This window comes from Neopsephotus bourkii, unplaced genomic scaffold (assembly GCF_033783945.1).
Source record: "Neopsephotus bourkii isolate Nb327-2 ecotype Australia unplaced genomic scaffold, CSIRO-AGI_Nbou_v1 NB_1557, whole genome shotgun sequence".
Lineage (NCBI taxonomy): Eukaryota > Metazoa > Chordata > Aves > Psittaciformes > Psittacidae > Neopsephotus > Neopsephotus bourkii.
In genome coordinates, this window is record NW_026902033.1 from 77,309 (window position 1) to 88,963 (window position 11,655).

Sequence of the window (11,655 nt, forward strand, 5' to 3'; positions counted from 1 at the left end):
CTGTTATAGCACAGGTGACAGTGCTACAGAGGTGGCAAACAGCTCATGCACTACAAAGGCTTCATTCTGGAGCTCTTCTCATCAGTGTTGGTGTGGGTGGCACCTTCCTCTGGAGCAGCAGTCGTTCCTGCAGCCTGGGTTTTATAGTTTGGACATCTTCTCAGCTGTGTCCTAACTCTTTGCTGGTAGCTCTTGGGAGAGCAGCTGAGGCTGCATCTTCTGAGTAAAACCAGAGGTTTAAACAGGCATGAGGTCACTCCATAAAAACAATGTGCTCTACACAATAAATACCATTTGTATCTTCAGACCTCTCTGGGGATGAATACATCTTGTTCTACAAAGAGAACACACATGGTCCTTTCCTGCTGCCTCCCAAGGCAGACCAGAGATCTTCAGCAGATAAACCCAACACAGACAGTGAGCAAAACTGAACACTCAGTGTGCGTCCCAGCTGAGGTTGCCAAAGAGGATTTTAACTGGTTTAGGAGGAAGGAGAGGCAGATTTCAGTGCTGGTCCAGAAGGGGATGTTCCAGCCTTTCTTTGCTGTGCCAGTTGTTTGCATTTTGGCTTAAATCACTAAGTCTGGTTTTATCTGTGTGCCTGAGTAAACTCCATAGTAGCTAACATCATTAACATCATTTGCCAGGTCTCCTTTGAACCTGAATATGTTCCTAGGAATGAATTTTAAGTGATCCTCTGCCTCAAACCGGAGCTGGTACTGGAATGACTTCTTCGTCTATGTTGGGCTCTTGCTTTCATCTCGGTATATCTTGGCCAAAGTGGAGCTGATCCCACCTGGAAAGTGGGGGCTTTGCTTGGGCAGCAGCATTTGGCTGCTCTTGTAGAGCAGCAAGAGTCACTGTGACTTGCTTCTGTTGCATCTTGTTCCTGGCTCCACCGTTGCAAGGCCGAGGAGGGTGTTACTTGGGGGATGTGAGCCATAAGTTGTGCAATAGGTGACACCTCCCCCCCCCCCCAACCAGGATTGTTTCAGTTGGAAAAATGAAAGCTGTTTTCCTCTAAAACAGTGAAAACTTTCAGGCAATATGAGGGGATCATCTGGATGGCAGTGAGGTAATGTTCATATTGCTGTAACAGTGGCTCTTGTGGATGCTACTCATGAGTCAAGCTCACGTGAGATCCCTGCACTTGTGTAAGGCTGAAGCCATGCCCAGACTCATGCAGAGCACTCAAGGGAAGCCTGCAGAGAGCTTTTTGCAGAGGCTTGCTCCCAGTTGCCATATTACTTCAGGTAGAACCATGAGTCCAGCAAAACAGCTGCTTCTCCCCATTTCTTTTCCCTCCTCCCTTTCTTCCCCTTCTGTTGAGTTCACTGGTTGTCCCATGCAGGAAGGAGCAGCAGCACGCTCAGCTACCAAGCCTTTGACACAGTTAACAGAGATAAGAGATGTGTTTGGGTTGGCAAACCACCCTGGCCATGGAGCTGGAGATGCCAGGGCTGGATTCCATGTGCATGTCCTGCTGTGATGGAGGCAGCCAAAGGGCACCATCAGGAATGAGGTGTCTTCAAAGCTGCATGTTCTGAGCTCGGGGGTTTAAGGTGGAAGAACAGACAGTCTCTCATCTGGTAGGGTCTGCTTCCATGAGCTGATTTACTGGTAAATGGGGAAATCCTGGCTGGGCTGAGATTCCAATGGGAACTTGCAGTTTGACCAGTGTCTGCAGTGTAATGAGTGGTTCTGGTTAATAATTAGTCAGGTGAAGTCATAATAAAAGGTTTTGGTAGCTGCTGAGACATTGATTTGAACAGAGCCCCAGAGGTTACGTGGTGTTTACAGATGAAAATCCTCTTCCCTAACTCAGTGCTGTTAATCTGTTATTGCTTGTCAGTCCTGCAACTCCACAGAGCCTCCTGTGACTCTCATCCCAAGGCACTTCCCAAATGGATTAGAATAAATAGCTCAAGTAAGCCAAGCTAAATGAGCAGAAGGGGTGGAAGCAGAAAACCACATTGGTGCTGCTGAGGGAGGACAGGAGGTCAGGGTCTGAATCAATCACAGAGTCACAGACCTGGCACAGGGTGCCCAGAGAAGCTGTGGCTGCCCCATCCCTGGCAGTGCTCAAGGCCAGGTTGGACACATGGGCTTGGAGCAAGCTGCTCCAGTGGAAGGGGTCCCTGCCCATGGCAGGGGTTGGAGCTGGAGGAGCTCCAAGGTCCTTCCAACACAAACCAGGCTGGGATTCTATACATTAAAGAGGCCTACATGACTTATTGTACAGGAATATTGTACCTTGTGATCTTAGGAAACAGGCCTTTTATTGGCTTCTGTTTCTAAACCCCAGTCATGTGGTGAGGGATGTTTAGCACAGTCTGATGCCAGTTGTGAAGCAGAACTGGAGCAGCCCATAAAAACACTTACTTCATCCTCTGCAAGCAACAGGTTGTGACAGAGCAGCTCTGAACTTCTTCAGCAGGGGGAAAGGATTTTACCCAGTTAACACATTGACCTGGTGATCTTTGCCATTGTCATGGAAAAATAGGAATTTTAAGGCTGAACCAGTGCTTTTGCACACAAAAAATTAACATGTTAAAGGCATGAGCTTTAACAACAAATATGACAGTAAATATGACAGTATTTAGGAGATGCACTTTTTTGTATAGCAACTTACACATTGAACATTTAGTTCAGACAGAGCCGTGAGGTGTGAATCCATCTGTGGGGTTTCTCATGACACTGAAGATTCAAAAGTCTTCTGGCTAATTCCTGCATGGACATCCCTTAACCATCAGCAGGGATGCTTTGGGATACAGTGTGGTGAGAGGAGGCAAGAGCACCCAGCAGCGCTGGGATGTGGATGCAGTAAACGAAGCCTCCAGGGAGGTCTCCTCGCATCTTTCTTTTCAGCTTTATTTTTGTAAGGACAAGACCTGTGGTATTCATCTGTCCATCCATGCCTCCCATGCCAGGCTCTGAGCACAGCGGGGAGCTGCCTCCGTTCCCACAGGTCTCACCTGGGTGGGATGGCAGAGGCCAGAGCCTGGAACGTGGGATCCTGTGTTCTCTTTAGCAACGGTGCCCTTGCACCTCCCTATGATTTGTTGTTTCCTGGGGAGCAGAGCAGGGAGGGAGGGGGTTGGAGCTGCTGTGGGGCAAGGGGAGGAGAGGGGAGGGTGCAAATCCACTGATAATGAACCTTCCTTAACTGTCACAGCTCATCAGAGAACTGGTTTGCAGGGACTGGGTTTCTCAGGGTCACAGTTTAGGGTCTCTTGCTACACAAAGCTGAATGGCCTTGCACTTGCAATGCTGAAAACATGTTCTTTTGTTTCCCAAGCTTGGTGGCCGTGTCAGGCTGCAGGACGTGGGTAGGTTTCCATGGTATTTTCCCTCTAAGTAGAGACCTGCTGTGCTGTAGATGGGGTGTTGTGTATGGACAGTGGCTGTGTGCTGTAGTTAGCATAGAGCTTTCCATAGTCCTGGCTCTCGCTGCTGTAGCCCTTACTCATCATTGCTTCGTGTTCTAACACAGTTTCATTGCTAAGTGAAGAACTTTAGGGTGTAGAAGCTCCTGTCATAGGTAGAAGGAGGACTCCTCAGCCAGAAAGCAATGAGTTTGTGTCACACCAAACCACTCCTGTTGACTTGCTGGCATCCTTCAAGCTAATACCTTCTTGGCACTGAATACTTATGCATAGACCCTTCCCTGAAAAAGGTGCAGAGTATTCCCTGTTTTCCCCAGTGCAGCTTTAATGCCCATAGATGCCTTCCTTCTGAAGATACCAACAGGATGTAAATGTACATTTAAAACTGATTTGCTGCAATGTGTCCCCTGTGTAGGTATGCTATTCTCTGCGGGCAGCTGTCAGAACATGAGAGTATCCAGAAGCGCATTCAAACTGGATATGTGTTTAAGGTGAGTAGAAGGGACCTGCTGGGTGTTGTGTAAGTGCTGAACAATACTCACTTCTGTAATAGAAAGGTAGGAAAATTGGCTCCAGGTCTTATGAAGGAAGAGATGGGTCTCAAAGAGATCCTGTGGGTGGAGGGTTTGGGCTGAAGAGGTGATTCCGGCAACGTGTGATGAGGGGGCTGCTCTGCCTCCGCACTCTCCCACACCAGAATCTCAGAAAAAGGAAGAACAAAAGTCTTGCAAACAGAATGTACCTGTACGATGAGGCAGGGAGCTTGAAATAGGAAACCACCATGTGGTAATGAAGTACAGCACCAGCTCTTCTGCAGTAACTGCCTGTGAGCACGCTCGCACCCTCCCATATGTGCAAAGTTATTGTTCAGAGAGGGTTTAATCTGCCTCAGAATCCTTCATTTGCTTTCACCCCGAGCAGGGATGTTACAGGGTGAGAGGGTGGAACAGTTACTGCAGAACAGGCCTCATAATTGGTATTAGCTCCTCAGTGATTGATGTGACCGGTAAGTTGGTTATGTCAGAGCTCTGAAAAGGTGCTAGAACAAAATGAAGGGCAGCTTCGTCCTGTTGTGTGTAGGAATTCTTGTCTCTGAGGCTGGTGAAATGCTGGGTTTCTGGGTTCACTGAACCCATTTTAAGAAAACCTGGGATCTCGTTGTAGCTGTGATGTTATTGATCACTGACACTTGCGTTGTGGATTTAGAATCAGAATGGTTTGGGTCAGAAAGGACCTTAAGATCATCCAGTTCCAACCCCCACTTCTCCTTTTCCACTTTCCACATGCTTTTGTCTGCTCTTGTGGGGATTGTATTTGATTATAGCAAAAATGTAATGTGTGTTGGTGGTGATTTTCCATAGGAACACATCGATAAAGCAATTGAACTGAAACCAGAGGATCCACAGTCTTACTATCTTCTGGGGAGGTGGTGTTACCAGGTAAAATAGTTCTGTATTATGTACTGCTGTTTCCTTCCTCCTTGGAATTGAATTCCCTGTGTGAATGAGAGAGGGGTGGATTCAAACCAGCATCCGTAAGGACTGAGGACACTCACAGCTCTGAGCTCAGATGCTGTATCAGAAAGTAAGGTGTGGAAATGCTGTAGTTGCTTGAAGAAGTAATTTGGGAGTTGCACTTGTGTGGGAGCTTAGAAACTCTTCAGTCCTGAGGCAGTACCAAGAAAACCACTCCACTGATGGGCACTATTTATACACTGCATTCAGAAACCCCTTAAGGTATAAAAGCTCATGTTCTTGTACATGTAGCACTGCAATGCTTTTATAGCAGCACTCTTGGAGGTGTTGTTGCCAGGCTGCTGTCATTCAGGATCTCTCAGCTTTCCATCTAAGTTGTTTTCTATCTGTAATCAAGGAGTCTGCAAGTGCAGCAGGGGGGGAGCTGCCAGGGACTGGTGCAGTGGCAGTTTTGGACCACTCGTGCTGTTTCACGTCTGTAGTAAATCAATTGTAGAGACAAATCTAATGTTGACCATTATGCACGTGGCAGCTGACGTATGGAACTGCAAAAGCTGCCTCAGGACAAGGAAATCAAATCAGGTTTAATCCTGTGGTTGGACTTGGAGGCACATCCAGAATCTGCCAACACTGCCAGCATCTTTGGCTTTCTCAGAGGAGAATGGGCCAGCTCCAGGGAACTGGATAATTCCTTGTCTGTACTTCTGTGTATGCTGGGCTCCAGGGGGGTTCATGGCTTCATCTCCCTGTTCTGGCAGGTTTCACACCTGGGATGGCTTGAGAAGAAGACAGCTTCTGCTCTGTTTGAAGCTCCTCCAACAGCCACTGTACAGGACGCGCTGCAGAACTTCTTACGGGTAAGGAGACCTGATAACCAGGGGACCCCTGCCCTGGCAAATGCAGTCACAAGTGGGGAGCTGGGGTACATGTGTTCTGCTTAAACCCATCGCTCCCAGGTTGCCCAGAGAAGCTGTGGCTGCCCCATCCCTGGCAGTGCTCAAGGCCAGGTTGGACACAGGGGCTTGGAGCAAGCTGCTCCAGTGGAAGGGGTCCCTGCCCATGGCAGGCAGCTGGAAGTGGATGAGCTTTAAGCTCCCTTCAACCCAAACCATTCCCTGATTCTCTAAAACTGGAGGAAAAGCTGGTGAAAGCAAAACCTTGTGGAATAACCAGACAGAAGAAGGTGATTTTGAGGTGGTCACAAAGGTTCAGAATTGTTTTTAAGGGGTTTTGGTTTTCCTTTGAAAAGCTGCATAGCGCAGTGATTCACTGCTTGAAATGCATATGGTCTGTACTCTTCCAGGGTCTGTAGGATCTGCTTGAGCTCATCCCTGGGAACGCTCCCATAGATGTGTTCTGTCATTTCAGTGTCTCTCAGAATGTTTTCTTGAAAGGCTGGTTAGGTCAAACCTCTCCATCTCAAGCTTGTGAAGACAAAGCCTAACTGCTTTAGGCTTTCAGGGGCTCCTTGCTTATGGAGCTTGGGGAAGAATGGCTCAGAGCAGCTTCCAGCCTATCTGAAGGGGCCTACAGGGATGTTGGAGAGGGACTCCTCACAACAATAGGACAAGGGGTGATGGTTTCAAACTGAAATGGGAAGTTCAGGTTAGATCAAAGGAAGAAGCTCTTTCCTGTGAGAGTGGTGAGGTGCTGGCACAGGGTGCCCAGAGAAGTGGTAAATGCTCCACTATAATTCCATTTCTAGGAAGGAATTCTTAGGAGTACTTCCTGCTTGTAGGAATCCTACTCTGAATGGGGTTTGGGGGGAATGGGGGTGTTTGTTCTCTTATTCATGGAATCACAGAAGCTTTGCTGACCCAGCCAGTCAAGTCCATGGATAGTTCTGACACTGAGCTAGGTAGCTACAACAGTAGGGTTAGCCAGCTGGGTTTAAGAGGTGCACTAAGGCTGCTCTAAGCATTCACTGTGTCCTTTGCACACCCCAATGTCTGCTTTTCTCTGCCTGTTGCACCCTCCCCTCTCTTCATTGCAGGTTGAGGAGCTGAGCCCAGGATATTCCAAGGCAGGAAGAATGTACATTTCCAAGGTAACCAATCACTTGTTGCTTTCTTTACATCAGTCCTATCGTATATGCTCCTAAGGTGAGAAATACTTGTATTAAACAATGGGCTTTGACTGTAACCTGTTAAGCATGTGTAAATTACTGCATGCAGCAGCAAGGCTTTTTAAGATTATAATAGGCCAAATCATTTAGTGCAGGGGCATTGGAATTCAGGGAGGCCTTTGCCCAACGGAGCATCCTGCTTGGGTTTTAGCACATCTAGTTCTCTATGAAGTGTCACTGGTAATGTGAAGGCCACAGGCTGGAGGTTTAATCCCACCAGCACCATGGGCTTCCATGGGGTATCCAGGAAATCTTGGGGAAGAGTAAAGGGTAAAGTGTGTCTCTGTTTTACCAATAGGAGTGGGAGCCTTGAGTGATGATTAAATGCACCACGAGTGCCTGGAGCTGGTGCTCCAAAGATCTTTGTTTGCACTGAGGGAATAATTGGGTTTGAACTCTTGAAACGTTCAAATTGCTGCTTAATTCCTCCAGCTGGAGTCTGGAAATACTTAAAGCTCAAATAGCTTTAGAAATACTATCCAGAGTGGGTGTAGGAGGAGTAGCTGCAGTCATTCTCTGTGACGTTCCCAATGTCCCAGAGAATGGGAGTTTTACCAGGGTAGTGTGTGAGTGGTAGGATCTGCTTGGTCTGGAGCACATTATGACAACTCTCAGTGCAGAGCTTACATCCCAATAAGCATCTTGTTAAGGGAGGATAAAGGTGATGGAGGAGGAAAGCCCAGCAAGAGATGTAGTGGATTTACACCAGCTGGGTGTTGTCTTTGATACACTGCAGCTCACTGTGTGTGAGAGGGGTTGGAACTGGATGAGCTCTAAGGTCTCTTCCAACCCAAACCAGTCTGGGATTCTGTGATGGTGAGACCTGTCAGACCTGTCAGTATTCAGTGGCACAGTGCAGTGACCTCAGGTCCAGCAGCCTGGGGAATGTGAGCTGTGCTCCATGTAGAGGTTTTATGGTGGAGCGCTGTGAGGAATAGGGGCTATGTGGAAATGAAAACAGAGCTTTGAAAATGGTAAAAATCAGAGGGACACCTTAAAATCTCCAACCAAAAAGCAATCTCCTTGCCTAAAACAACACAAAACTGCCCAAAATCAAGCAAACCAAGCACAAACCCATAATCTGCTGTCATTGGAATGATTTGTGAACAAAGGATGCTGCAGGACATGTCAGAAGCCCGAAAGCACACGCTGCTGATAGGTAAGAGGCAGAAACAGCGCTCTCTTTTCTCCTCAGTGTTACAGGGACCTGGGGAACAAAGCCGCAGCCGTTCTCTGGATGAACCTGGCTTCGGAGCTGCCGGTGAACACAAAAGAGGTAACGGGCCCAGTAACCCCCCTGCTGATGAGCAGGGAGCAAGTGCTTACAGAAATAAAACTGTTCCCAGCGTGCAAGCCCGGGTTTTAAAGTGTTTTCTTGTCAGAGCAATCCCAGGCCCAGCTCCAGGCTGGGCAGAGAAGAGATTCAGAGCAGCCCAAGGAGGACTTGGGGGTGCTGGTCCATGAGAAAATGAACATGAGCCGGCTTCAGTGTGCGCTTGAGCCCAGAAACCAACCCTATCCTGGGCTGCATCCAAAGGAGCGTGACCAGCAGGTCCAAGGAGCTGATCCTGCCCCTCTGCTCTGCTCTCGTGAGACCTCCCCTGGAGCATTGTGTGCAGTTCTGGTGTCCTCAGCATAAAAAGGACATGGAACTGTTGGAACAAGTCCAGAGGAGGCCACGAGGATGCTCAGGGGCTGGAGCAGCTCCTGTATGGAGATAGGCTGAGAAAGTTGGGGCTGTTCAGCCTGGAGAAGGCTGCGTGGAGACCTCAGAGCAGCTTCCAGTGTCTGAAGGGGGCCTATAGGGATGCTGGGGAGGGACTCTTCATTAGGGACTGCAGTGACAGGACAAGGGGTAACGGGTTCAAACTGAAACAGGGGAAGTTTAGATTGGATCTAAGGAGGAAATTCTTTCCTGTGAGGGTGCTGAGGCACTGGAATGGGTGCCCAGGGAGGTTGTGAATGCTCCATCCCTGGCAGTGTTCAAGGCCAGGTTGGACAGAGCCTTGGGTGCCATGGTTTAGTGTGAGGTGTCCCTGCCCATGGCAGGGGGTTGGAACTGGATGAGCTTAAGGTCCTTTCCAACCCTGACTATTCTATGATTCTTCCTTATTGCGAACACTCTTCTTCTCTTGGGACTTGTGATCTCAGTGCCTAAAGCAATTCAGCAAATAGCAAAGAATCCTAAGGAGCTGAGTGTGTCTGATACGGGTTTAGCAGTCCAGCCCCCACTGTGCAAGTCCTCTGTTACTCACAGGGTTTGGTTATGGCCACATCTGAACACGCAGCATGTGTTCAGCACTGGAGCGTCTCCAGAACTGCTGACTGCTGTGGTACTGATCCCAGTGCATGGGTTCTGTGGAGGGTTTATTCTTTGGGCACTCCTGCCTGGGCAGCTCGGTTCAGAGGGGAATGCTGGAGCCGAGTGGTTGTCCTAGGGCTGGAGCAGGTATTACCTGCTGAAATACCTAAAGGAGCCTACAGGAAACCTGGAGAGGGGCTTGGGACAAGGGGAAGGGACAAAGGCCAAGGGGAATGGCTTGAACCTGCCCGAGGGGAGACTGAGCTGAGTTAACTGGGACTTGGATGAGCTTTAAGCCTCCTTCCCCGCAAACCACTCAGGGACCCTGTGACTCTGCAGCATCCTCATGCACCTCCGTGTTTTAAGGCCATAATGGACTTTTAGGTCACTGCAGCGACAGGATTGTGCTGAAATTCCGGCAGTGAAACATCACGGGGGAGATGTTGGGGGGCACCTGGCAGGGAGCTGGCGTGGCTGGGCTGCCCCCTGCAGGGCACTGCCCGCTATTGCACAGAGCGCTTGGCCTCGGGCGGCTGGACCAGGGGAGTGAGTGGAATGCATTCCCTTCTTAGGGAAGGGAGCAGCCAGCCCTGCCCGATGGGGAGCTCCTTCCCCTGCGCTGCTTGGACAGCTCTGTAGACTGGGTTAAAATGCTGTGGCTGAGAAACAGAAGGAGGATTTTCCCCCAGAGCACAGGAAATGTGTATTGGAGGTGTCATCAGTCATAAAAACACTGGGATGAAAATCAGGAAGGACCAGGAGAAAGCTACAGGCAGGAGAGTCCTGAACTGTTCATTCTCTCTGCTCCAACATCGCACGTGGGAGTCGAGTAAGAAGCCAGTGCTCAAGTGGCTGTGTTGGGTCTTTGCGGATGTTACTTCTCCATCAGTCAAACAGCTCCCATCACGCTGGGAAGGGAAAGCAGAGGGGCTCCAGTCTGAGCGAGGCAGTGAGGAAACCTAAGAGAAACCCTCTTTGGTACCTGGAAAACTGAAGTAAGCTTCAGAGATGTGAGTGTGGAGAGAGAAACGCAGGGGAGAGGGGCAAAAAGAGGCATTAGGAGGAAAGGGTAAGGCTGGGGGTGTCCTTAAAACCTTGTGTGGGCTGGGAGAAGAAAAGGGAAATGCTCTGCTCCATCATTTCAGTGGGGCTGTGTATTTACCTGTTCTTGCATTCCCAGGATGCAGAGAGCGAGAGAGACCTTGAAGAGATGCGCTCCGCCTGGGAAGAGTGAATGTGGAAAAGTCACCCCACTTGGTACTGCACAGACGGGAAAACCCCAGTCAGAGGGGTTCCATGATCCCGACCTTCCCTTCATGGAGAAGCCACCGGAGTTTATGGGAAGAGCCATGCAGCAGCCTCCCCAGGAGGAGCTCGTGGTGGGATGTACTGGGATCAACTTGTGTTCGTTTCCTTCTTACAGCACTGACCACGGTGGATTTTCAGACTCCTACAAACCGTCAGATTCCTGACAAGAGGTGTGTGTGCGTAGGTAGAATCTGTGATATAGGATCCGTGTGCTTACGTATATCAGATATATGTGAGATACTTTGTGATACAGAAATGCACACAAATCTGTACCTGTTTACATCTACACTGATTTTATATCATGAGCTCTACCCCACAGCCTGCACCTGAGGCCTCCGCTGGTGCCTGAGGAAGGCTTGGGCCAAATTGTCCTTCACATTCCTCTTTTCTCTCCTCCTCACTAACGTGGAGTGATTGAATCCGAGCTGACTCCAGGCCCTCCCGTGCTCATGCTTGGGTGAGCTCACATTCATTCCAAGGCTCTGTGCTCGGTTTTACCAGTGTGATGCTGCACTGGAGGCCGTGGATGTTCTCACTGCCCTCAGCCTGGGGACTCAAATGGGCACTGAAGCTGTGACTGAAGAAAGGCCATAACCAAAAACCCCAGACAGCGATGACTTCCAGTGAGTGAGTTGTCAGCCCCCGTCCTTGCTGGGAAGGACTTGATGGTGGTGTCCCAAGCCCGTCAGTCCTTGCCAGCCCTGCCTGATCTACCTTCCTGGTTTTCCCCTGGGGCAGACCAGCCCTGCGTGCTCTAGGGAGTTATTACTGGGGACCAAAGAGCTTTCCTTCACAACCCGAGCTTTATTTCCAAGAGGTGCATAGCTTTTGTCAGAGCAGTGAAGCAGTCGCATTGCTCCCAGTGATGTTACCCCACTCCCAGTGATGTTACCCCACTCCCAGTGATGTTACCCCACTCCCAGTGATGTTACCCCACTCCCAGGAGGCTGAGAGCTTCTGTCCCTCTGATCTGTGCTGCTTTGGTTTGGATGTGATAATGGAGTTTGAGAAGAGCCTGTTTATCAGTGACTCGCTGGATACAGGCACGGAGATGTTCTG

The 11,655-nt window shown here is 49.5% G+C and overlaps 1 protein-coding gene across 3 annotated transcripts in view; it reads left to right on the forward strand.

Moving 5' to 3' along the window:
* The window catches only part of RMDN3 (regulator of microtubule dynamics 3), a 29,127-nt gene extending 18,410 nt beyond the window's left edge, over window positions 1-10,717 (forward strand). Inside the window, exons 7-12 of one of the 3 annotated variants that reach the window (XM_061370980.1) lie at window positions 3,802-3,877; window positions 4,748-4,825; window positions 5,620-5,718; window positions 6,855-6,908; window positions 8,182-8,262; window positions 10,469-10,717. In XM_061370980.1, the coding sequence (XP_061226964.1) occupies window positions 3,802-3,877; window positions 4,748-4,825; window positions 5,620-5,718; window positions 6,855-6,908; window positions 8,182-8,262; window positions 10,469-10,522 (442 nt within the window). In that variant the 3' untranslated portion in view covers window positions 10,523-10,717. The remainder of the gene's footprint in view (window positions 1-3,801; window positions 3,878-4,747; window positions 4,826-5,619; window positions 5,719-6,854; window positions 6,909-8,181; window positions 8,263-10,468) is intronic. The other 2 variants (XM_061370979.1, XM_061370981.1) reach the window with 2 other exon arrangements.
* The last annotated feature ends 938 nt before the right edge of the window (window positions 10,718-11,655 follow it).